The sequence below is a fragment of the Cervus elaphus genome, chromosome 20 (genome assembly GCF_910594005.1).
Source record: "Cervus elaphus chromosome 20, mCerEla1.1, whole genome shotgun sequence".
NCBI lineage: Eukaryota > Metazoa > Chordata > Mammalia > Artiodactyla > Cervidae > Cervus > Cervus elaphus.
Genome location: NC_057834.1, coordinates 79,462,469 through 79,489,132, shown reverse-complemented (window position 1 = coordinate 79,489,132; position 26,664 = coordinate 79,462,469). Strand labels below are relative to the sequence as shown.

At 35.3% G+C, this 26,664-nt stretch overlaps 1 protein-coding gene across 1 annotated transcript; it reads left to right on the top strand.

The window, feature by feature from the left end:
• The first annotated feature begins 342 nt into the window (after positions 1 to 342).
• Positions 343 to 26,664, top strand: LOC122676380 (calcium-activated chloride channel regulator 1). The gene is made up of 14 exons (XM_043875556.1): positions 343 to 538; positions 1,933 to 2,073; positions 2,270 to 2,417; positions 3,316 to 3,424; positions 6,699 to 6,879; positions 11,608 to 11,835; positions 13,708 to 13,932; positions 16,120 to 16,297; positions 18,316 to 18,416; positions 18,759 to 18,983; positions 19,113 to 19,383; positions 19,949 to 20,119; positions 20,867 to 21,106; positions 25,993 to 26,664. The coding sequence occupies exons 1-14, from the start codon at positions 380 to 382 to the stop codon at positions 26,331 to 26,333; spliced, it is 2,718 nt and encodes a 905-aa protein (XP_043731491.1). The 5' UTR covers positions 343 to 379; the 3' UTR covers positions 26,334 to 26,664.

Here is a 26,664-nt window from a genome sequence, read left to right as displayed (position 1 = left end):
GGTTCCTCAGCTTTTCACAGACCACTTTTCTATAAACAGATCCCAGGATTGTAAAATACCTAAAACTATTTGATGATGATAACAATGAAGACAATGAATGACCACCATGATGAGGATTATGACTAACTACATAATATAAAAGAATTCCTCAATTCAATGAGTATTTAACATCTTAGCTGTCTTAGAAAGTACAATAAAGGTCCAGTATAATCCCCGTTACTACTTAACAATTAAAGAATTCTTTAGAATAAGGAAAGTTCATCAAGATATTTTGCAATACTTTTATGCAAATTTGGGGCTACAGACAAATCTCTTGAGTTATACAGATACATAAATACTCTCCTTACATTCCAATAGGTTTATTGTAACATGCGCAAAAATGGTGCTCTGTCTGACTGTCATTCTGTTCCTAACTTTGCATCTCCTGCCTGGAATGAAAAGTTCAATGGTAAATTTGATTAACAATGGATATGATGGCATTGTCATTGCAATTAACCCTAGTGTGCCAGAAGATGAAAAACTCATTCAAAACATAAAGGTAAGAGAAAAGCTTATTATCAACTTATTTCTATTTTGTTAAGTATTTCAACTCATGTTGCCTAGGCAGATACACACATTCACATAGTTATAACTTTCCAAAATTCCTTTGATAATATCCATCATTTATTTAGCATGTATCTAAACTGTCAAGGTTAATATTTGCTTAGTTTAAGTATTATGTATCATATATTAATAGCTTTAGTCACTTCCTTAATGAATTATTAAAAGGCCAAACTACTAATATTTTCAACTTATTAAGCTAAAAAAAAGATCTTCAAACAACTAGAGACTAATTTTGAAACTTTATGAAGTTACTTTTATAATGTCTAAAAAACGAACCTTATTTAAAGCCCTTGAGGTTCATTATCTTATACATTTTTTTCAATTTTTTCAGTTTTCATATTTGTTTAGCTCTGAAAATTTTGAAATTCTTAGGTATCTGATCATAAAGAAAATATTATATGTTTGAAGTTGACTTATTTCCTAATTTGCTTTGGGTTACTCAGTACAACATTCTATATATAGTACTCTTAATATATACTATTTTCTTTGTATCTCAATATCCCTATAAGGTGGTCAACAATGCATGCATGCACGCATGCTCACCCATTTCAGTCGTGTCTGACTTTTTGTGACCCCGTGGACTGTAGCCCACCAGGCTCTTCTGTCCACAGGATTCTCCAGGCAAGAACACTGGAGTGGGTTGCCATGACCTCTTCCAGGGGATCTGCCCAACCCAGGGATCAAACCCACGTCCCTTATGTCTCCTGCACTGGCACACAGCTTATCACCAGCACTACCTGCAAAGCCCACACAATATAGATTATTAATTACCATTGTTGTATAAATTGAGAGAAGTTAAGTGATTTGTACAGTCATACATTAATTAGCGAAACTAGCACTTGAAGCCAATGACTTAGGTATTCTTAGAAAATTACTGCTTGGTAAAACTTTGCTTTTTATGAACACATTCCATAACTAACTCAAAATAAATCTAGCAAACGGTTTTTACAATTAACAACAGCATAAAATCAACCAAACTTTAAACTCCCAACCCAGTTTTAAGCACCTCTGTCCAATTCAAGAAACAACTTGCTAACAGACTCCCAGTCTTAATTACCTTTATATCTCACCTAGCACCCTCACTCCCTGCTCCAACTCATGTTGAATGCAGACCTGGACAGGTAAAAATTAAAGAACTGATTTCTAGGTATATAAAAATGAGAGTTTACAGACTAGATAGATATAGTAAAATGTAACCTACTTTTCAGTTAGTGTTTGCCAAAATATTTGGGGAGATGGGCTTAGATCAGCTTCTTCTTGCTTGCATGTACACATTCACATTCACTTCATTGTGAAACTGCTACTACAAGGTACTTTTAATTTTGTCAGGAAATGGTAACTGAAGCTTCTACTTACCTGTTTCATGCCACCAAACGAAGAGTTTATTTCAGGAATGTAAGCATTTTAATTCCAATGACGTGGAAGTCAAAATCTGAGTACTTAATGCCAAAACAAGAATCATATGACCAGGTAGGGTATTTTATCTAGCTTCTAAATTGTTTCTTCTTGCTGTGATTTTTAGAAATTAATGCTCATAATTTTGAGTAATTAGTAATGACTACTTTAGTATTTAATTTAGTAATATAAATGTTCTAAATTTAGATGAAAAATTCCTTGTTTCTATTGCTCATGAGTTCTGTTTTGGTTTGTTTATTCTGCCTTTTAGGCAGAAGTCATAGTTGCTAATCCTTACCTAAAACATGGAGATGATCCCTATACACTTCAATATGGAAGATGTGGAGAAAAAGGACAATATATACATTTTACTCCAGACTTCTTGCTGAATAATAATTTGCCTATCTATGGGTCCCGAGGTAAGGATATCTATTTCATAATTCTGTTTTGATTTCCACTGGAAACAAATATAACACTGTGATTAATGGTATTTTTTAAATTTTTAAAGGAAAAAATAAGTATTAATTAATATTTTTGTTTGGAAAGTTACTAGTTATGTTCAACCTAACTATATTTCTTTTTGTATGTGTGTTTAATAATAAAGTTAGACATTTACTGATACTAACCGATTTAACTTCTTTGGTCTAATGAAAGTTGTCAATTTCTAGATTTCGTTGACTCAGTTAGATTGATGATGTGGGGAAGGGAGACTTAAAATATAAGGAAACTATATTTATATACAAGTTTCCCTCAATATCCAAAAGAAGTGTTTCTATGAAATTTTCATAAGTCAGAATGATATACAAGAAGCAATTACCTAAGGACACATCTTGTTAACAGACACACAAAATATGTTGAGATAAATCACAGATGCTCACAGACACATTTCAAATCTATGAGGCTTGATGCCAAGCACAGTTGCATAAGTCAGAATGATATACAAGAAGCAATTACCTAAGGACACATCTTGTTAACAGATACACAAAATATGTTGAGATAAATCACAGATGCTCACAGACACATTTCAAATCTATGAGGCTTGATGCCAAGCACAGTTGCTAGTGGTGGTGCCACTTTTCCTGCTCTGGGTGTGTGCTGACTGTAAAACAGTTGACTGCAAAACAAATGCCTAACGCTATCTTTGCTTTTCGCCTTTTTTCATAAAAGCAAAAATTCTCTTCAAATTTCTTTCTGTTAGTGAAAACAGGTACTAAGGTGGGTCTTTCATAAAAGTGAAGTGGTGTATAATGAATTTTCAAAAAGCAGGGATACCTCTGTTGTAAACATAAATTTAAAAGCAGCAATATTCTCTCATAGGCAGAGCATTTGTCCATGAGTGGGCCCATCTCCGATGGGGAGTATTTGATGAGTATAATGGGGACCAGCCATTCTATATCTCCAGAAGGAACACTATTGAAGCAACAAGGTATCATTCTATTGAATAAATCTGTTTTCAAAAGTTTTCACTTATGAATTTTTAATTTTCTATACTAGGCAAACAAAGACTATCTCTGTGATCGAGTGCTCACACAGTTAATTGCAATATTAACCTTCCTCATTATATATCTAACAATTTCTGAGTATTACATTTTGGAAGCACGATCAATCAAAATTTGGGAATACTTTCAATATTCATGGGGTTGTATTAAAAATATGTTGTTGTCAGAGGAATGAGAAAGAAAAAAGTTGTAATCTAAACCTTAAGACATCTGAGAATTAGAGCTCAAGTTCCTACCCAATCTTTTATTCCATGTGGTTCAAAGCTTTTTAAGGTGAATCTGTTTCACTGAAATCAATTAAACTGTTAGAGCCTCATGTTAAGTATATTCTATTTTTCATTTACTCTTGAGCTTAAAGAAAAGAAGTACTTTTCATAAAAATAAGTGAGAAATTTGATTTTTTTAAAGAATAGGTAGAATTAGACAGTTTTTATTTATGAATAGATGAGATATTTAAATTAAAACTATCAAACACTTAAATTAAAACTATCAAACACATGGAATAGTTAATGAGTATTAAAGGACAACAGAAATCAGTGTAATTAAAAATGCTTTAGAATAAAAAACATATTAGAGAAAAGAGGTGTGGTAGAAAAATGCCTTTGCGTTGTTCACCTTATGTCTACTAAGCTGCTAGGGTTTCACAGAGATTAGGGATTCAACCCAGGAAACATTACTCTCTTCTCTTCTCATGCAACAACCCCTCCCAGCGCCTCCTCCCCTATTCAGATAATGCTTGTCAATCCTTCAAGTCTCAGTTTAAATGCTTCCCCCCAAGTGTCTTTCCTCTCCCTCCGTTTGGGGTTAGATATCCTTGAGGCTGTTCCCAAAGCAACATGCATGGGCTTCTCTCACCTGCGTGTGTGTGTGTGTGTCTGTGTGTGTCTGTGTGTGTACGTGCTCACTCATTCATGTCTCTTTGTGACCCCATGGACTGCAGTCCACCAGACTCCTCTGTCCATGGAATTTTCTAGGCAAGAATACTGGAGGGGGTTGCCATTTAATCCTTGAGGGTGCTTCTCTCACAGTGGGCAATAACTTTCTGTATCATTTTATTTTCTCCACTAGACTTCAAGATCCTTGAGGACTGATTTTTTTTAATCTCCTAGCCTTTTACATGGCATAAAGTAAAAACTAAACAAAGAATGTATCACATAACTACTTTTAAAAGTTAATGAAAAATAAATCAGTTTCCTTATCAGTCGTAAAGATATATAGTAAAAACAAGTATCGAAAATAACAGTGAGTTCCTACTGTGAGCCAGGCACTTTGTCAGAGGCAGCGTAAGTTTAATTTTCAGACTTACTCTAGAGCTAACCTTCTGGGAAAATATGACTAATCATTTCTTTTAATCCTTGAAATACAAATAAATGTATTTAAATGGATTAATGGAATGAAGTTTAATATTAACACAGAATGGGATAAATCCTACAGATAAACAAGAACTCTTTAGAATCTTTTACCCATACCCTACTCCACCTCATTCTCTGCCAGGGATTTGACAATTCTCTTACTTACGAAGACCAAAAGGTTTGAACACACAAGCATTTCTATATAGGGTTTATTTTCATTTCTTCTTTCAGTCTAGCTCAATAAAATGTAAAATGTAAACACAAAAACCACACATGGTTTTTTATGTATGATATATACATCTATGTATAAATGTATACATCTGTATAGCGATATGGGCTTCTCTGGTAGCTCAGCTGGTAAAGAATCTGCCTACAATACATGAGACTCCGGTTCGATTCCTGTATCAGAAAGACCCCCTGGAGAATGGATAGGCTACCCACTCCAGTATTCCTGGGCTTACCTGGTGGCTCAAACGCGCCTGCAACGCGGGAGACTGGGTTCAATCCCTAGGTCGGGAAGACCCCTTGGAGGAAGGCATGGCAACCCACTCCAGTAGTCTTGCCTGGAGAATCTCATGGACAGAAGAGCCTGGCGGGTTACAGGCCACAGGGTCGCAAAGAGTCAGACACGACTGAACGACTAAGCACAGCACAGCACATACAGCACTATCAGTTCAGATCATCTGTGTCCGACTCTTCGCAGCCCCATGGACTGCAGCAAGCCAGGGTTCCCTGTCCTTCACCAACTCCCGGAGCTTACCCAAACTCCTGTCCATCAAGTCAGTGATGCCATCCAACCATTTCATCCTCTGTCGCCCCCTTCCCCACCTTCAATCTTGCCCAGCATCCGGGTCTTTTCAAATTAGTCAGTTCTTCGCATCAGGTAGCCAAAGTATAGGAGTTTCAGCTTCAGCATCAGTCCTTCCAATGAATATTCAGGATTGATTTCCTTTACGATTGACTGGTTCGATCTCCCTGAAGTCCAAGGGACTCTCAAAAGTCTTCTCCAACACCACAGTTTAAAAGCATCAACTCTTCAGCGCTCAGCTTTCTGTATAGTCCAACTCTCACATCCATACATGACTAATGGAAAAACCATAGCTTTGATTCAACAGACCTTTGTCAGCAAAGTAATATCTCTGCTTTTTAATATGCTCTTTAGGTTGGTCATAGCTTTTCTTCCAAGGAGTAAGCGTCTTTTAATTTCATGGCCGCAGTCGCCATCTGCAGTGATTTTGGAGCCCAAAGAAATAAAGTCTCTCACTGTTTCTATTGTTTCCCCATCTACCTGCCATGAAGTGATGGGACCAGATGCCATGATCTTAGTTTTCTGAATGTTGAGTTTTAAGTCAACTTTTTCACTCTCCTCTTTCACATTCATCAAGAGGCTCTTTATATATATACATATACATATATATATATATACACACACACACGTGCAAGTATATATGTATATGTGTACCATGAGTAGGAAATCTAAGAGGGTTTTAAGCATAATGTTGACTCTCCCCTCTCCACTGGGAAGCAACTCCTCTGTATCTTTTAACTCAATTAATTTTCACAACATCCCTGTGAGGAATTATCATCTTTAGCTCAAAGTCACAAGGAGCTAATAGATATGTTGATCACTTTAATGAACAGTGAATATTAATACATATGAATTAACATCATGGTTCTTGTTGAAGTTGATGGTGAATAGGGGTAGGACACTGTGCTTACTTTTGTCAAAATGGAATTTGGTACATGGTCCATAACAATTATCACTGAGGGAATGATTTTAGGATGTTAATATCTATTCATAATCTCTCTGGCCTTCATATATAAATGTAATCTAATTCTTTCACCATAGATGTTCGACTCATATTACTGGTACTAATGTGATTTTCAAGAAATGCCAGGGAGGCAGCTGTGTAACAAGGCCATGCAGACGTGACTCACAGACAGGGCTGTATGAAGCAAAATGTACATTCATCCCAGAAAAATCCCAGACTGCAAAGGAGTCCATCATGTTTATGCAAAGTCTCCATTCTGTAAGTACCTTCTTTTTCTGGTCTCACAAAGGAAGCCTTTGGGAAAAATTAATTAGGGAAGCTGAATTTTCTACTGTGAAATTATATATACCAATAGAAGTAAGGAAAATTACTAAGCCAGTTAACTAACAGTCATTTTATCCAGTCCTGTGTCACCAGTCCTGTCAGAATATATCTGGAAATTATCCCATACTTTATTACTAACCTGTCTTTTTTTCTTCAGAGGTAAAACTGTACCCTCCTCATTGCTATCACAGAATTTCTTATAGCATCCCTTCACTCATTTGGCTTCTGTAGTGTCTAGAACTACAACCTTACTTTAATTATTTCTTCTAAGTGTTATTCATACTACTTTTCCAAAGTAAATCATTCTGTAGCTTCGGAAAGTACTGCTTTCCATTACCTTCACACTAAAGCACACTAAGCTTGGCAAAATGGTATTGTGAAAACATAAATGGCTCTGTCTCTACAGAATAACAAAAAGCTGCTTAATCTGAAATTTAATTCTCTAGTTTTTTAAATGGGAATTTAAAAATACTTTACAGTTGTTAGTTTTATAAGAGCTAATATAAATAAAGTATGACCACAGTGCTTAGCACAAGGTGAGTACAAAGTTAACTTAAAATTTTTAATTTTTTTAAATTATAAAATATTTGGATAATAGGAAATTGTCTCTTTCCCTGGATAAATTCAGCTTCATTAATGTAAGCATATTATAGTTTTTCAGTGAAAGTTTCCAAACATTAAAAATAGGCTTTTAAATATGAAACATATGAAAGTTATCAAAAACAGCAAATCAAAATAAAGAATACTATCTCTAGATAGTAAACTAACAATTATAAGAAGCAAATTTTCATATACCAAATTACTAGTAACACAGACTTTATGGATAGAGGTTTGTAAAAGTCTATTATTTCCAATAAGCTTTAAAATTGCTTTGAAGTCTAGGGCATTAATAATGAAAGACTTAAGTAAAAATATAGACTTGATAATTTCTTCTAAAACTCCTAAATGAATCTAGTGAGATTTTTAAGTAAAAATTGTTTTCCAGCCTAATAAAGCTCCCTCCTCGGAATATTTGAAGCATGAGTCTAGAAATCTCACTTTAACCTGCAGCAGGTAGATCCACAAAGGTAGCCAAGAATTCAGCATCCAAATAGATATTAGATCATGTGACACAAGAAGATAATTGGAATATATACTGTCTGTACCAAACTATAAATTCCAAAAGCATTTGCCTATTAAGAGATAACTGATGCTGCCTATCAGAAAATAAATAATAATGAAGAAGGAAAATCATGTAGCTGAAATATGGAGGGCAACATATAAGATATGGCTCAGAGATAAATACTGTACTTTAACTATAATATCTTGTGCATAACACCACCTTCTAATTATTATAACATAGACTAAATACATACCTTCTAATTATTGTCACATGGACTAAATACATTATATGACTGTACCCAAGGCATAAGCTCAGACCCAGGAGGAATATGCTCTGAAATAATGAATATTCAAGTCCATGATTTTCTTCCTTTAATTTCATTACTCCCACTTCATGTCCAGCACTGTATTAGGAGCAGAAAAAATATACAAATAATTAAAAATAATTGTTTTTGAGGAACTCAATTTAGTGAGGCTGGTAGATATAAGAAAAATAAATAAGAATACAAAGTAGGAAGAAATAGAAACCAAGTATTGTGGGAGTACAGAAAATGTCTCCAACTAGAGGTCAGAAAACGTTTCTAAAAGAAATGAGCTTTGAGTTGGGATTTGAAAAAAAAATTAGTATGAACTTGCTAAAGCGGGAAAAGGAAGTGTATTCTAGGCAAAGAAACAGGTTTACAAAAACAAAGATGGAAAAATACACGGATGCCACACATGACTGCACAATTTGAGCACTGCCCAAATTATCGGCAGCATGGTCACTAAAATTTTAACATTTATTAGAACAATTTTCAAGTTATTGTTGTTGTTCAGTCACTAAGACTTGCCCAACTCTTTGCAACCCCGTGAACTGCAGCACGCCAGGCTTCCCTGTCCTTCACCACCTCCCAGATTTTGCTCAAACTCATGTTCATTGACTCAGTGATGCCATCCAACCATCTCATCTGCGGTTGCCCCCTTCTCCTGCTGCCTTCAATCTTTCCCTGCATCGGGGTCTTTTTCAATGAGTCAGTCCTTCGTATCAGGTGGCCAAAGTACTGGAGCTTCAGCATCAGCATCAGCATCATTCCTTCCAGTGAATATTCAGGGTTGGTTTCCTTTAGGATTGACCATTTTGATCTCCTTGCTGTCCAAGTGACTCTCAAGAGTGTTCTCCAACACCACAATTCAAAAGCATCAATTCTTTGGCACTCAGTCTTCTTTATGGTCCAAATCTCACATCCATATATGACTACTGGATAGAAATAAAAAGAACTTGAGAAAGGGGCACCTTTTTATAATTTGCACAAATTTCCTCTTCCCTTTTTCCACTTGGATTGGTGAGAACCTTATAAAAGTTTCTGGCATACTCTAAAGAACAGGAGAAAGTTCAGTGTTCTATAAGCAAAATATACACGGTAAGGAAGAAACATGGAATGAGACTGAAACACAAAATTGGAACCTACAAACCTAATATGTTTGGATTTTTATTTTATCAACATCAGGCTTGTAATGTAACCAGCTAATTCCTTCAGGACAATTCTATTGGCTATGAAAAACAAAAGGGAGTGAGATAGTGGAGGTAGGCAGACCAGTTGGAAGGACACGAAAACAGGCAGACAAGAGACCTGAAGGTCACGAATAAAGGCAGTGACAGTAATAAAAGGAGTCATGTTTCATATGTGTTTCATATGTATTTCATAACATCAAGATGATTATAAATCACTGCTTTGACTGAAAACTATACTTTTCTTCCATACAAAATATCCCCTTCTGAGAAATATAAGTTAGAAACATAAGAGAAGGAAAAGAAACTCTTACAACTTGAATAAAAGTTATGCAGGTTTAATAATTTAGTTCTAAACCTGAACTTATAGCCAGAGATTTATATAAGGAAGGCATTTAAAAAAACAAAATGACACTTACAAAGCTGAGGCTTTACTGTAAGACGAATTCTCTCCTAATGCCACACTAGTTTATCCAGTGTTTTTCCAAGTTACTAAATTTTCAAAACTTGGAGAATTTTAATAGGTTCTATAGTAATGGAACATCATTTGGCAGAATTACTGGACACAACTCACCAGTTCAGTTCAGTTCAGTGGCTCAGTCGGGTCCGACTCTTTGCGACCCAATGCACTGCACACGCCAGGCTTCCCTGTCCATCACCAACTCCCAGAGGTTACTCAAACTCATGTCCATCGAGTCAGTGATGCCATCCAACCATCTCATCCTCTGTCATCCCCTTCTCCTCCCACCTTCAATCTTTCCCAGTAACAGGGTCTTTTCAAATGAGTCAGCTCTTTGCAACAGGCGGTCAAAGTATTGAAGTTTCTGCTTCAGCATCAGTCCTTCCAATGAATATTCAGGACTGATTTCCTTTAGGATGGATAGGTTGTATCTCCTTGCAGTCCAAGAGACTCTCAAGAGTCTTATCCAACACCACAGTTCAAAAGCATCAATTCTTCGGCGCTCAGCTTTCTTAATAGTCCAGCTGTCACATACATACATACTGGAAGAACCATAGCTTTGACTAGACAGATCTTTGTTGGTAAAGTAATGTCTCTGCTTTTTAATATGCTGTCTAGGTTGGTCACAACTTTTCTTTCAAGGAGTAAACATCTTTTAATTTCATGGCTGCAATCACCATCTGCAGTGATTTTGGAGCCCCCCAAAATAAAGTCAGTCACTGTTTCCATCTATTTCCCATGAGGTGATGGGACCAGATGCCATGATCTTAGTTTTCTGAGTGTTAAGCTTTAAGCCAACTTTTTCACTCTCCTCTTTCACTTTCATCAAGAGGCTTTTTAGTTCCTCTTCACTTTCTGCCATAAAGGTGGTTTCATATACATATCTGAGGTTATTGATATTTCTCCCGGCAATCTTGATTCCAGCTTGTGCAATTATGGTGACTGTAGTCATGAAATTAAAAGACGCTTACTCCTTGGAAGGAAAGTTACGACCAACCTAGACAGCATATTAAAAAGCAGAGACATTACTTTGCCAACAAAGGTCCGTCTAGTCAAGGCTATGGTTTTTCCAGTGGTCATGTATGGATGTGAGAGTTGGACTGTGAAGAAAACTGAGCACTGAAAAATTGATGCTTTTGGACTATGGTGTTGGAGAAGACTCTTGAGAGTCCCTTGGACTGCAAGGAGATCCAACCAGTCCATCCTAAAGGAGATCAGTCCTGGGTGTTCATTGGAAGGACTGAGGCTGAAGCTGAAACTCCAATACTTTGGCCCTCTCATGCGAAGAGTTGACTCGTTGGAAAAGACCCTGATGCTGGGAGGGATTGGGGGCAGGAGGAGAAGGGGATGACAGAGGATGAGATGGCTGGATGGCATCACCTACTCGATGGGCATGAGTTTGAGTAAACTCCGGGAGTTTGTGATGGACAGGGAGGCCTGGCGTGCTGTGGTTCATGGGGTCGCAAAGAGTCGGTCACAACTGAGCGACTGAACTGACTGACTGGCTGACTGAAAATCTGTGAAGAATATATAACACAGCCAGCTGTATATTTGGAAAGGGAGGTAATGCATCAGTTACTGTGTAATTGTCTTTCAATTGATTTTTTTCCAGGTTACTGAATTTTGTACAGAAAAAACACACAATACGGAAGCTCCAAACCTACAAAACAGAATGTGCAATGGCAAAAGCACATGGGATGTAATCATGAACTCTACTGACTTCCAAAATACATCTCCCATGACAGAAATGAATCCACCAACCCATCCTACATTTTCATTGCTCAGGTCCAAACAGCGAGTAGTTTGTTTGGTACTTGATAAATCTGGAAGCATGTCTTCAGTAAGATTTTTATTTTGTAGCTCTTTTAAATTAGATATTTAAGCTAATAGAAGTATAATTTAATCTTAGGTTTAGTTTTACTAAGCTAACTAAAATTTATTGTTCTAATAAATTTTAATTGATGATTTTGTATGGACAAGCACTAGAAGATAATATACCAAAATAAAAGTAATTATCATATTAAGGTTATTGGATTATGTATGACATTTATTCTTTTAACTTTTAGTTCTAACAAATAAGAAATAATATAAATGAACAAAAAGAAAAAATGAAAATCACTCATGATTCCACCACTGAGCATATTATAATTCTTTTTTTTTCTGTTAATGCATTTGTATTTCCTCCTCAAAAATGTGATTATCTTACATAATATTTCATATTCACTTTGGGAGACATTAACTCCCCATGACACTAGCTCCCCATGGTGGAAGACTATTTTAATTACAATAATTCTGATTGTTCTATTTTTGCTGTTTGCTCCCTGGATCTGTAACTGTGTAATTGGATTTGTTTCTAGTTGCATGAAGGCTTTCAAGTTACAAATGGTTGTCCAAGCTCCTATGAGTGCCACAGCCTCCTCCAACAACTATTACTTGGGGCCCCTGGATCAGAGACCCTCAATATAAGGGTTAGGAGAATGTGTTGCCTCAACAATTTAGGGACTACGCCCCTAAACAGCAGGAAGTAGTTATGGAATGAAAATGATGCCCCTTTCCCTTGGCAACATAATTCTCCTAAAAGAAAAGGGGGGAATGAGAGAGTCATTACCTAAGCAGGTTGATAAGAAGTCTAGGGGTCCCCAAGGAGAGAGAGGTCTAGAATATTCAAGGAGGAAGAAAGGACAAACTTTTTTACTTTTTTCCTCTACATTCCTTAGGATTATACAACAATAATGTATCCTGCCTGAGGACAGTCTTTGGATTAAACCTTCTGGCTAATTCTGTTGTCTTAAAATGTAAATTATGGGAGTAGGTCTGGTGAGGTCTCCAGACCTCCAGACTTTCTTTGGATTCACTGGAGAGTATATAACTCCATTGCTAACACTAGCAAGGGGGTACTCTTTCTACCCTCTTCTGATGTCTATGTCAGAAGCTTTCTCTATCTCCTTTATACTTTAATAAAACTTTATTGCACAAAAAACCATAATATTTCATAATATGATATTTTTACTATACCTTAAACACTCCCCAGGGGAAAAAATAATTCCATGAAACATATTTTAATGATTGTATCATATGCACAAACTATAATTTAGTCAAATAACCTCCCATTAATGGACATTTTGATGATTTTCAACTTATCAAAAACTACACTGCAACAAACATTTTTGTGTGCGCTTTTAATTATTTCCTTATTGTTAAAGAAGACGGTATACGTTTTCAAGGCTTTCACAAGTATAACATGACTGACTTTTAAAGCTTTTATTTAACATTTCTTTTTAATATAGTGAAGTTAAATGCTAAAATACAGTAATCAATTATTACCATGCTCTCTGGCCATGAACTTTCTTTTCACCAGTCTGTCAAGATTGGAGGAAACTGAGGGATTGTTCAGACATGCCACAATAATTGATTCAATGATTACTGGAATTATTTAATCCTTTTAGTTTAAATTATAAGAATTTGTTAGGGATATTAAAACAAACAGGGGCTTCCCTGGTGGCTCAGAGGTTAAAGCATCTGCCCGCAATGCGGGAGACCCGGGTTCGATCCCTGGGTCAGGAAGATCCCCTGGAGAAGGAAATGGCAACCCATTCCACTATTCTTTCCTGGAGAATCCCATGGAGGGAGGAGCCTGGTAGGCTACAGCCCACAGGGTGGCAAAGGGTCAGACAGGACTGAGCGACTTCACTTTCACTTTCTTTTCTTACAGGAAGATCGTCTCTTTCGGATGAATCAAGCAGCAGAATTATACTTGATTCAAGTTATTGAAAAGGACTCCTTTGTTGGGATGGTTACATTTGACAGTGTTGCTGAAATCCAAAATAATCTAACAAAAATAACTGATGATAATGTTTACAAAAATATCACTGCAAATCTGCCTCAAAAAGCTAGTGGTGGAACTTCAATTTGTAGGGGGCTCAAAGCAGGATTTCAGGTAAAATAAAAATGCTTTTATAAGTATCATTTGTATTTATTATTACTTTTAATATTGTCCAGCTCTCTTACAAGAGTTGGGAGCATAGAGGTCTCCCATTTAAATAATTTTTTTCAATAGTAAAAGATGTTTATCTGTTTTCACAATCAATAGCCAGACAAAAAATAAAAGATAATTACAATCACAGGCCATAATCGGGACATGATTAACCTAACAATATAAAATAATTACATACAGTTTGGCAGGTCAAGCAAAGTGATGTGGTAAGTGGAAGTACCTACATGCACATGTTTTTATCCGCCCAGCCAGTCTACGTCTTTTAGTTGGTGCATTTAATCCATTTACATTTAAGGTAATTATGGATATGTATTGTCCTATTACCATTTTCTTAATAGTTTTGGGTTTATTTTTTGTAGGTCTTTTTCTCATCTTGTTTCCTGCCTACAAATTCCTTTAGCATTTGTTGTAAAGCTGGTTTGGTGACACTGAATTCTCTCAACTTTTGCTTATCTGGAAAGCTTTTGATTTCTCCATCAAATCTGAATGAGAGTCTTGTTATGTAGAATATTCTTGGATGTAGATTCTTCCCTTTCATCACTTTAAATATATCATGTCATTCCCTTCTGGTTTGTAGAGTTACTGTTGAGAAATCAGCTGATAACCTGATGGGAGTTCTCTTGTATGTTATTTGTCATTTTTCCTTGTTGTTTTAAATATTTTATCTTTGTCTTTAATTTTTGTCGGTTTGATTACTACGTGTCTCAGTGTGTTGCTCCTTGGGTTTATCCTTCCTGGGACTCTCTATGCTTCCTGAACTTGGTTGACTATTTCCATTCCCATGTTAGAGAAGTTTCAGTTATTATCTCTTCAGATATTTCCTCAGGTCCTTCCTCTCTCTCTTCTACTTCTGGGACCCCTAAAATGTGAGTGTTGGTGAGTTTAATGCTGTCCCAGGGGTCTCTTAGGCTGTCTTCATTTTTTTTTTCATTATTTTTTCTATATTCTGTTCTATGGGAGTGATTTCTACCTCACATATTAGTTCAAAAGTTTTTCTTAATGTTTTGATATGTGTCATATGACATTTTGACCACAGACTATTGCTGAAGAGATTATATCAAATTACATTCAAACAAATAAAAACCTCTTAATTACTTATGTAATGAAATCATATAAGCTTTTACTTACAGAATCATAGCAATAATATCTGAAATTTCTAGAGCATTATTAGTGCCTATATTAAATGCTTTTCATTCATAATCTTACTTTATTGCTACCATTAATTTTTAGTCAGGCACTATTATTATGCCTATTTTGCACATAAAGAAACTGAGGTACAGAGTAATTAAATATCTTTCTCAAGGTCATATAATCAGTAATTGGCAAAACCATGATCAAAACCTGCTCTTTCTTACTCCAAAGTTCAAAAAGGTAATCATTACACTGAACTCTTTATAGAACTTTATTATAAATATAAATTATATTCACATATACATATATTTTATATATACATATACTACAGAGAGACTAAACACTAGCTATTTAATTCAGCAAATGGAAGAGCTAGAATTTACTCTCAATTTCCTGAGTAAATTGTGTTAGCCACTATTCTTCGTAAAAAATCAGGAAAATACCACCCCTCCAAAATTACAGTATTTGATAAATTCATGAACTTCCTTCTTCATGACAGGTCAATGTTTTTTCCAGGAAATCAAGATTCTTTAATTATCAGCTAAAATGTGTAAAAAGACACAAGTCACATCATTTAACTTTGCATACCTGCCTTCAGTCATGGTTTTACAAATGTTGTCTAGTCTGCAAATTACCAAAACTGCCTGGGTCATCAGACTCCACCCCAAGTATCTCCTGAGATAATAATAGTTAGCATTCACTGAATATTTACTGTATGTTAGTGTTCTAAGTGTTATATTCTTTCTGTCTTGGATAGCTTGAGTATATGTGAAAGCACTATTAACATTCTGCCTTTGGAAACCTACAAGACCATTGTACATTACACTCATTTCCAAGCTAGCTCAACCTGGAATGACAACACGAAGTTTTCTTTTGCCTACTCTGATGTATAGGCCTAAAGACTTTTCCAAGATTAAAGAAGAGGTTTATCCTTAGTTTGTATGTATTTAGATAAGATATTCTCTAATTATTCATAATAGTCTGGTTTTTCAACATTAGGCAATTATCCAGAGTCACCAGAGCACTTCTGGTTCTGAAATCATACTGCTAACTGATGGGGAAGATAATGAAATACACTTATGCATTGAGGAGGTAAAACAAAGTGGTGTGATCATTCACACCATTGCTCTTGGACCTTCCGCTGCCAAAGAACTGGAGACACTGTCAGATATGACAGGTAAACCTTTGGAATAGAGTTTGAATAGAAAATACCTTTTCAGTTTCTCTCATTCCAGGGATTCTTTCCCCTTAAACTATAAACTGCTCAAAATTTTTCTGTCCTAAAAAATTCATCTTTGTCCTTTCCTTCTCTTCATCCTTCAAATTAATCTTTCCTCACCCCATTTCACTTCTCTCTGTTTCTACCTATAATAGCTTCTTCTAACATTAGTCAATATTGTGTTGTCTTCATTCATTTCTCATCACTTTTTACCATCAAATGAACCTTTGTTCTCATGGTTACTGGACTTACTCAACTGCACTTCCAAAATTCTTACTCAATATCTTACCTGCTCAATATTACAGTAGAGATTCAGCTAGCACTATTTTATTGAGGAAGAAATGTAAAATCTAGAGAATACAAATTATTTGCCCAAAGCAATAGAGTAAGACAGGGCTTCCCTGGTAGCTCCGCTGGTAAAAATCTGCCTGCAATGCAGGAGACTTAGGTTAGATTCCTGGATCAGGAAGATCCCCTGGAAAAGGGATAGGCTACCCACTCCACTATTCTTGGGCTTCCCTGGTGGTTCAGATGGTTAAGAATCCACTTACAATGCGGCAGACCCAGATTCAATCCCTGGGTTGGGAAGATCCAGGGAGGAGGAGCTGGCAATCCACTCCAATATTCTTGCCCGGAGAATCCCCAAGGACAGACAGCCTGGTGGGCTACAGTCCGTGGGTCTCAAAGAGTTGGACACAACTAGCAACTAAGCACAGCACAGCATAGTTAGAGAACTGAATACCAAATCTTGTTCTCTGCAATCCACGCTTTTCCAGCTCCTGACACCTAAGTTATCGCCCTCTTCATTAACTCTTGTGTCATTTAGTATCTGCATTTAATCAATTTTAGGGCTTCCCTGGTGGCTCAGAGGTTAAAGTGTCTGCCTGCAATGCGGGAGATCTGGGTTCGATCCCTGGGTCAGGAAGATCCCCTGGAGAAGGAAATGGAAACCCACTCCAGTATTCTTGCCTGGAGAATTTCATGGACGGAGGAGCCTGGTGGGCTACAGTCCACAGGGTCGTAGAGTTGGACACGACTGAGCGACTTCACTTTCACTTTACTTTCACTTTCTTTAATCAATTTTACTTTATTCTACACTGTCATTCTCTAATCGTTTTGGTATATCTTAATATAACTAGAAAATAAGCAGCTAGTTTAATATTGTCTTTAATTTTTATAACATTATTTGGTGATTAAATAAGCTTTACTAACGTGGCAAGCACTTAAATCTAATGACTGATTTTAAAATAATATTATTTGGCCAGTTTTCTTCTTTATTCTAAGATATTTTGAGCAAGGTTTACTTATTGTAGCGTTACATCTAGGATACTGATATACTACAAGTTCCTAAGGTCTGGAAAATTCATCTTTTTAAGTTTAAAAAGAAATTTTTTAATGTATTTTATAATATATTGATAAGAGTATAATATCAAATATGACTTTCCCACTTAAAATTAGAATCCTATGGAATATGACTCAGCCATAAAAGAGAACTAAATACTGCTGTTTGCAGCAACATGGATGGACCTAGAGATTGTCAAACTGAGTGAAGTAAGTCAGACAGAGAAAGACAGATCTATGATATCACTTATATGTGGAATCTCTAAAAAATGGTACAAATGAACTTATTTACAAAACAGAAACAGAGTCACAGACGTAGAAAACAAATTTATGGTTACCAGGGGCAAAAGGAGCTGGGGAAAGATAAATTGGGAGATTAGGATTGACATATAAACACTACTGTATATAAAATAGATAACTAATAAAGACCTATTGTATAGCACAGAGAACTCTACTCAATATTCTGTAATGTCCTATACAGCAAAAGAATCTAAAAAAAGAATGGATAAATGTATAAATGATTCACTTTGCTACATACCTGAAACTAACATTTTGTTAATCAACTATATTTCAGTAAAAATTTTTCAAATAAAATAAAAAATTAATATTATAAAAGAAATAAAATTCCATTTTAGGAGGGAATCGGTTTTATGCCAATAAAGACATAAATGGTCTTACTAATGCGTTCAGTAGAATTTCATCTAGAAGTGGCAGTATCACTCAGCAGACTATTCAGGTCAGTATCTTAAAAAAATTATTTGCCTTTTCACACTTGTAACAAATTTTTATTATCCTAAATAGTAACTTCTTTCTCTAACAAATAACTCATCTGTCTGAAAACATTTCAGGCTCCAGAAGAAAAACATCCTACTGAATTTGCTTTTTGTGATACTTATAGTCACTTTTTCTTTGGATTCTTCTATTTTTAATCAATATAAACATTCAGCCTAAGTCTTGGTTATTTTAACTGAAATCTTAAAAGTATATTTAGAATTTCTCTGAACTGACTAAACTTTGAAATCTTAACTGTAATAACAAATCAGTCTCATGTGTTTGTTGTTTATATTTACATTAACAGTTGGAAAGCAAAGCCTTGGCAATTATAGGAAAGAAATGGGTAAATGGTACGGTGCCCGTAGACAGTACAATTGGAAATGACACTTTCTTTGTTGTCACATGGACAATACAAAAGCCAGAAATTCTTCTCCAGGATCCAAAAGGAAAGAAATATAAAACCTCAGATTTCAAAGAAGATAAGCTAAATATTCATTCTGCTCGTCTTCGAATACCTGGTATTGCAGAGGTAAAAATATTTTTTTATTTTCTCCATGCTTTATCAACCAATTTTAAGGAAAAAATGAAGACAACATCTCATATAGGAGTAGGAATATATTACAAAAGCTCTAAAATAGATGTTTTTTTAAATTTTCAGACAGGTACTTGGACTTACAGCCTTCTAAATAATCATGCCAGCTCTCAAATGCTAACAGTGACAGTGACCACTCGAGCAAGAAGTCCTACTACACCCCCAGTAACTGCAATAGCTCACATAAGTCAAAATACAGCACATTACCCTAGCCCAGTGATTGTTTATGCACAAGTCAGTCAAGGGTTTTTGCCTGTACTGGGGATCAATGTAACTGCCATTATAGAAACTGAAGATGGACATCAAGTAACATTGGAGCTCTGGGACAATGGTGCAGGTAATAAGAATCTGCATCAACTTCCACTGAACTTAAAATTCTACTACGGTCACATGTCTTAGAAGTCAGGATTTCCTATATATCCAAAGAAACATACTTTAAGTGAATTAAATTTAATTATAATGCTTTTAAAGCTTTTTAACCTTTCACTTAGTTATCTTGTCTAGGCATGAACATAAGCATATTTATCTTCTTTAAATTTTATGAATAATTTTACTTTTCCCATATAACAGAGTACAATTTTTCTCTATTTTCATTAGTATCAGTGTTTTACATTTGCTTTCTCCAGTTTAGTTACATTTTCCTATTTCAATAGGATTCTCTTATGAAATAATAATAACTAACATTAATTGAATGTTTACCATGAATTAGACTTTTCCAAAGTCAAAGGTTGGCAAGTGGCCAAACCAGACTTTGAACCCAAGTGGCCTGATTCTTGGATTCATGTACTTAAAAAAGTGTGCTATACTATCCTCCAAAATAGCTTCCGTCACTAGGGCTCATAAACAGTTGATGTGGTCATTTTTACTTTGTGGTATATCTAATATTACATTTCAATATCAAGGTGCTGATACTGTCAAGAATGATGGCATCTATTCAAGATATTTTACAGATTACCGTGGAAATGGTAGATACAGTTTAAAAGTACATGCCCAGGCAAGAAACAACATGGCTAGGCTAAGTTTAAGACAACCACAGAACAAAGCCCTGTATATACCAGGCTATATTGAAAATGGTAAGTGGCATTAAAATAGAAATATGTCATTTATCTAGGCAAATTGTATGTGACAAGCATTCAAATTAAAAGGTACCATGGAAAAACGAAAAAGAAGAAGAAAAAAAAAAGGTACCATGGAGGCGGCACTAGTGGTAAAGAACCCACCTGCCAATGCAGGAGATGTAAGAGACATGAGTTCCATCCCAGGGTTGGGAAGATCTCCTGGAGGAGGAAATGGCAACCCACTCCAGTATTCTTGCCTGAAGAATCGCCCTGGACAGAGAAGCCTGGCTGGCTACAGTCCACGAGGTTGCAAAGAGTTGGACATGACTGAAGGAACTTAGCATGGAAAACCTAAGTATAGAGTTATATAATCAATTTTATGTTTCAAAACCATATTTATGATGAGGGACCTAGTTTTGTTTACATCTCCCTCAGTTCATTTCAATTACACTGAAAAAAATTTACTGTGGCAAGCATTTTGCTATATACTGGAGCTACAGAGATTAAAAAAGGGGCCATTCTTGTCCTCAAAGAATTTAGAGTCAAGAATAAAGACAGATGGGGTAAACAATAGTACTAATATTTCATAATGTCTCCTCATCAATTTTAAAATAACACCAATAAAATAAGCTTTTTTTCACTAAGTTATTACTTTTTCAATAGCTGCTACTATCACTCAATATTAACCCCTTTACAGCTGCAAATGAGATAACAAGAATAGATATGGCAATATGAAAAGTTAAAAAATTGCTTTTTTGGTAGGTAAAATTATACTGAACCCACCCAGACCTGAAGTCAAAGATGACCTGGCAAAAGTGGAAATAGAAGACTTTAACAGACTAACCTCTGGAGGGTCATTTACTGTATCAGGAGCTCCTCCTCCTGGTAATCACCCTTCTGTGCTCCCACCCAATAAAATTATAGACCTTGAAGCAAAATTTAAAGAATATCATATTCAACTCTCATGGACAGCCCCTGGCAATGTCCTAGATAAAGGAAAAGGTAAGTGTGATATTATATTTTTAAATATTATATACTACAAGAAATCCCACAGGCTTTCATTTGCTCAAAATTTTCTAATGTCCTATTTATAAATAACATATATAGATTGTCTACTATCAGTCACCTGTTTTCATATGTGAAAACTTAAGCCCCAAGAGGTAATGGATTGGCCCAAATTACTTCTATATTTAATAAAAATTAGAAGTCTAACTCACTCTCATCAGATTCTGTTGTACCAAACTGCCTCTCACAAAATGAACTATCTTAGAAATTCTTTGAGAAGACTGATTTCCTAACAGAGAAAATTTTTTCTATGTATTTCTGTACTTGCACAATTTCATTCATTCATTGACCTTTTATTGATGTTTCAAAAACTATTAGGTTCTTAAGAAATAAACCCTACTCTCAACAGTTAAGTAGAGAAGATAGTTCCTGAAAATAAAAGATAATTTTATAGAATATAATGAGATACACCATTGGATGGCCACTTCTATTAATAGTTGAAGGTTAAGATCACAAGGTATATCTTAAAGAACTTTTCAGGGAAGACTATCCCTGACCTAAGTCTTGAAGAATAAAAGAAGTTAACAAATTTAAGTGAAGATGTCCCAAAGAGAGGATCACAAGCAGAGATTTGGGTATGGAGTTTGAATTAAATTTCAAGGCCAAAATATCTCATTCATTCAAAGTTCCTCATAATAAACTGCCCTCATTCCAAAAAGCTTATATCACTTTTAGCTTTGCTTTAAATTTAACTAAATTAAATTAGTATTTATTGAATGACTATCATATTCCAGAATTGTGCTAGACTAGAAGATTCTTATGGGGTAAAGCCAATCTTGTTATTTTCCCTTTAAAGTGGTAAAATGAAAGTAATATGCATATCAACAGACACAATAACTCAGAGGTTGTCAGTGCTTAAAAGTGACTTTCAATGCTCCTTCACTTGGATTATAATACACCCCTCACTATATGCTCTCAAAAGAAATGATGCTTCTTAATCTTTCATTTCCTATGTAGTTATATTTATTTTTGTTATTATTACACAATGAAAAAAATCATTCTGAAGCCAAAGGAAACATAAAATACCTACAAAGAGCTCTTTGTACTTCAGTACTGAGACTCTTATCATGACAGCTTCTGAAATACATTATGACCCTTAAAACTACGGTGAAAAATATATATATATACTTTCACTGAAAAAGCCATAAGTGAAATTATCTGACTATATGTTTAGTTCTAACTTGAATTCAGTTAAGATTAAGCCTTTAGATTAAGGCTGGATTCATAATAAATGTCCCTTATGCTGCTTACAGGAACTAAAAGAAGGAAGAAAGTATTTCAAAGAACTTCAGTGTGTTTAACCTCAAACTCCTACAATAGGTGGGATCTGATCTCCCTCTTTTCTTGTAACTAATAGGAAGATATTGTAGCTCTATCAAATTTTACCCTAGACATTACAAAATGAGGTAGTAGCAGTATCTCAAAACATAAACAAATAGCCTATATAATTTTGAATGAAACACTTAAATTTACTGGGACCCAATTTCCATATCTGTCATATATGCAAATCAGACTAGATGGCCTAGAATTACTAAAACAAGTAGATATAATTCTAATATTTTATGATCCTCTAATTTTGCCACTTTGGGCATCAACTGAATAAACATTTTTGGCCAAAAAGTAATATTTTTATTAAAGTACGATGGATAAGGAAGCTGTGGTACATATACACCATGGAATATTACTCAGCCGTTAAAAAGAATTCATTTGAATCAGTCCTAATGAGATGGATGAAACTGGAGCCCCTTATACAGAGTGAAGTAAGCCAGAAAGATAAAGAACATTACAGCATACTAACACATATATATGGAATTTAGAAAGAAGGTAACGATAACCCTATATGCAAAACGGAAAAAGAGACACAGAAATACAGAACAGACTTTTGAACTCTGTGGGAGAAGGTGAGGGTGGGATATTTCAAAAGAACAGCATGTATACTATTTATGGTGAAACAGATCACCAGCCCAGGTGGGATGCATGAGACAAGTGCTCGGGCCTGGTACACTGGGAAGACCCAGAGGAATCGGGTGGAGAGGGAGGTGGGAGGGGGGATCGGGATGGGGAATACGTGTAAATCTATGGCTGATTCATATCAATGTATGACAAAAAAAATAAAAGTAATCTATGTTCATCATGAGAACAAAGTAAAAAAGAGTAAAAATATTAAATAAAGTCACAGACCAAAATGAAAAAAAAAAATAAATAAATAAAGTACAATTGATCTACAATACTATTTTAGTTCTAAATACATAATACAGTGATTTGATATATCTATACAGTACAAAATGATCACCACTTTAAATCTGGTTACCATCTGTCACCATATAAAGTTATCATAGTATTATTGACGACTTTCTCCATACGCACATTTCATCACCATGACTCATTTATTTTGTAACTGGAAGTTTGTACCTCTTAATCTCCCTTACAGACTACACTCACTCCCCCCACTCCCCTCCCATTTGGCAAATACTTCTTTGTCCTATGTATTGATGAGTCTATTTCTATTTTGTTATATTTGTTCATTTGTTTTGTTTTTTAGATTCCACATATAAATGAAATCACATGGTATTTGTCTTTTCTATTTGACTTAATTTACTTAGCATAATACCCTCTAGGTCCATCCATGTGGTTACGTAATACAAGATCTCATTCTGTTGTGTGTAAGTATGTATATATAGGACTTCTGTAGCAGTTCAGCTGGTAGAGAATTCACCTGTGATGCAGGAGACCCCAGTTCAATTCCTGGGTTGGGAAGATCCCCTGGAGAAGGGGTAGGCCACCCACTCCAGTATTTTATATATATATATATATATATATATATCTCCATTCACCTATCAATGGACACTTAGGTTGCTCCATATCTTGGCTATTGCAAATAATGCTGCAACGAACATAGAAGTGCATATATCTTTTTGAATTAGTGTTTTTGTTTTCTTGAGAAAAATACCCAGAATCAGAATTGCTGGATCATACAATCATTCTACTTTTAATGTTTTTAGTAACTTCTATACTGTTTTCCTGGAGAAGGCAATGGCACCCCACTCCAGTACTCTTGCCTGGAAAATCCCATGGACAGAGGAGCCTGGTAGGCTGCAGTCCATGCGGTCTCGAAGAGTCGGACACGACTGAGCGACTTCACTTTCACTTTTCACTTTCATACATTGGAGAAGGAAATGGCAACCCACTCCAGTGTTCTTGCCTGGAGAATCCCAGGGATGGGGGAGCCTGGTGGGCTGCCGTCCATGGGGTCGCACAGAGTTGGACACGACTGAAGTGACTTAGCAGTAGCATACTGTTTTTCATAGTGGTGCAGCAATTTACATTCCCAGCAACAGTGCAAGAGGGTTTCCCTTTTCTCTACATTTTGGCCAACACTTGTTTTTTGTTGTTTTTTTAATAATACATATTCTGACAGGTGCAAGGTAGCTTTGATTTGCATTTCCCTGATGATTGGTGATGTTGGGCACTTTTCATGTGTCTTTGGGGGCCCAGAAGTAATTGAAAACATAAACTGAACCTTCATAAAATTGGAAAGCTCCTTCCCAAGCAGAAAGAGTTCATAGAAGAGAGTCATCAAGTGATGAAACACATAACCAAGACTTCAAGGAGAAATTGAACCACCTGTTGGGCCTTGAAGAATAAGTACAATTTGCATAGATAGGGAGAGGGAGGCACATTCCAGGGATTCACGTCAGGGAGAAAAGGAACCAAATAATAAGCTCAAAGTCAAGAAAGCAAAATTTCACAATGAAATATTTGAATTAAAGTAAGGGATGGATGGATAGTTAGATAGACCCACCAAAATTAAATGCAGAGAGGATGTGAAGAGTAGCGGAAAAGATCAGATCGATAAGGTGTATTTATTAAAAGACTCAGATGTTAAGGCATAGGGCCTGAATTAAAAAGAAAACCCTAAATTTAAGTTATTCACCACATACTTAAAACATCTTCAACATTTCATGAAATAAAGTCTTCACTTCGAAAAAAGATATTCGATGTTTTATTGTTCACGGCATTTCCTAATGTTAAAATATATTTCTTCATGGCTCTGATGGATTTCTAGAAGCATTTTGAAATGAAACATTTGTATTATCTTTCTTTCCTTTCTTGATAAAGTAACAGTAATAATAACTAATATTTCAAACATGTATTAAGTCCCAGACATTGTGCTAAACACTTTTCATGCATTCTCACATATAATTTTCATCACTAGCATTCCATATATATTTGTTGGATGAAAGGAATGATTGATTCTTTTTATAGTTAAGAAAACTAAGAAATATTAAATAAATTTTTCTTTCTTATAGCTAGAAAGTAGTAGAACTAAGGTGCTAGTCAAAGTCTGCCTGGCTCTTAAACATGTTTAATTAGTACACATTCCAGACTCTTTGCCTCCCTTTGCTCTTTGTCCATATCCCTGGTTCCTACTCTACTTATCTGTTCTCTTACTCATCCATCTTATAACTCCCTCTCTCAGCTTAATGGAAAATAGCACAGACATAAGGTACTGAATGTCTTTACTATACTCAAACATTATTGTGTTCCTTGTTCTAAATCAAAAGTAGACTCGGTTCTTCATATTTCTATTTCTTAAAAAATTGAGATCCATTTTTAGTACTGTACAATTTTAAATTAAATTCTTTGTGATTAGATAACTAGATAAAAAACTGTTCACATATTTGTTCTTAAAATAAAGAAGATGGAATAACCAGACAAAAACCAAGTGTGCATTTCTGATGGACTCTTAAATGTAAAACAATGTGGTAGCAATAAGGCATGTAGTGATTCTAACATACGTGAAATATCTATTTGTTTTCCAGCCAACAGCTACATTATAAGAATAAGTAAGAGTTTCGTGGATCTCCAAGAAGATTTCGACAATGCTACTTTAGTGAATACTTCTAGTCTAAAACCTAAGGAGGCCGGCTCAGTAGAAAACTTTGAATTTAAGCCAGAACCTTTTAGAATAGAAAATGGCACCAACTTCTATATTGCAATCCAAGCCATCAATGAAGCCAATCTCATCTCAGAGGTTTCTAACATTGCACAAGCAATCAAGTTTATTCCTATGCCAGAAGACAGTGTCCATGCTCTGGGTACCAAGATTTCTGCAATCAGTTTGGCAATTTTTGGATTAGCTATGATTTTATCTATATTTTAAACTAGGGATTGCATCAGAACTGAGATTCAATGTTATACATAGTTGGCAAACATTTATTTAGGATTTTAATTTGCTATACACAGTCTATTATAAAGCTATTTGAAATATATGTGAATGTATGAAAGTTGTAAATTTCCTAAATACTTGAGTTTATTAATTATAATTAGTTTCACTTTAAAGCAAAATTAATATACCATTTCCTATCTTAGAAAAATCCATTTATTAACTAACCATAAAATAAAATGCATATTTTTACTTGCTGGCTGTTTTTTTTTTTTTTTTTTCTTTTTTCTTTTTTTGGCCATGCCATACAACTTGCAGGATCTCACTT

Excerpts from the sequence above, each read along its gene's own strand:
- LOC122676380 (XM_043875556.1), top strand. The coding sequence starts at position 380 with ATGGTGCTCTGTCTGACTGTCATTCTGTTCCTAACTTTGCATCTCCTG. Across the intron at positions 2,418-3,315 it reads GCCTATCTATGGGTCCCGAG|GCAGAGCATTTGTCCATGAG; the intron begins GTAAGGATATCT and ends ATTCTCTCATAG. Across the intron at positions 13,933-16,119 it reads GGCTCAAAGCAGGATTTCAG|GCAATTATCCAGAGTCACCA; the intron begins GTAAAATAAAAA and ends TTTCAACATTAG.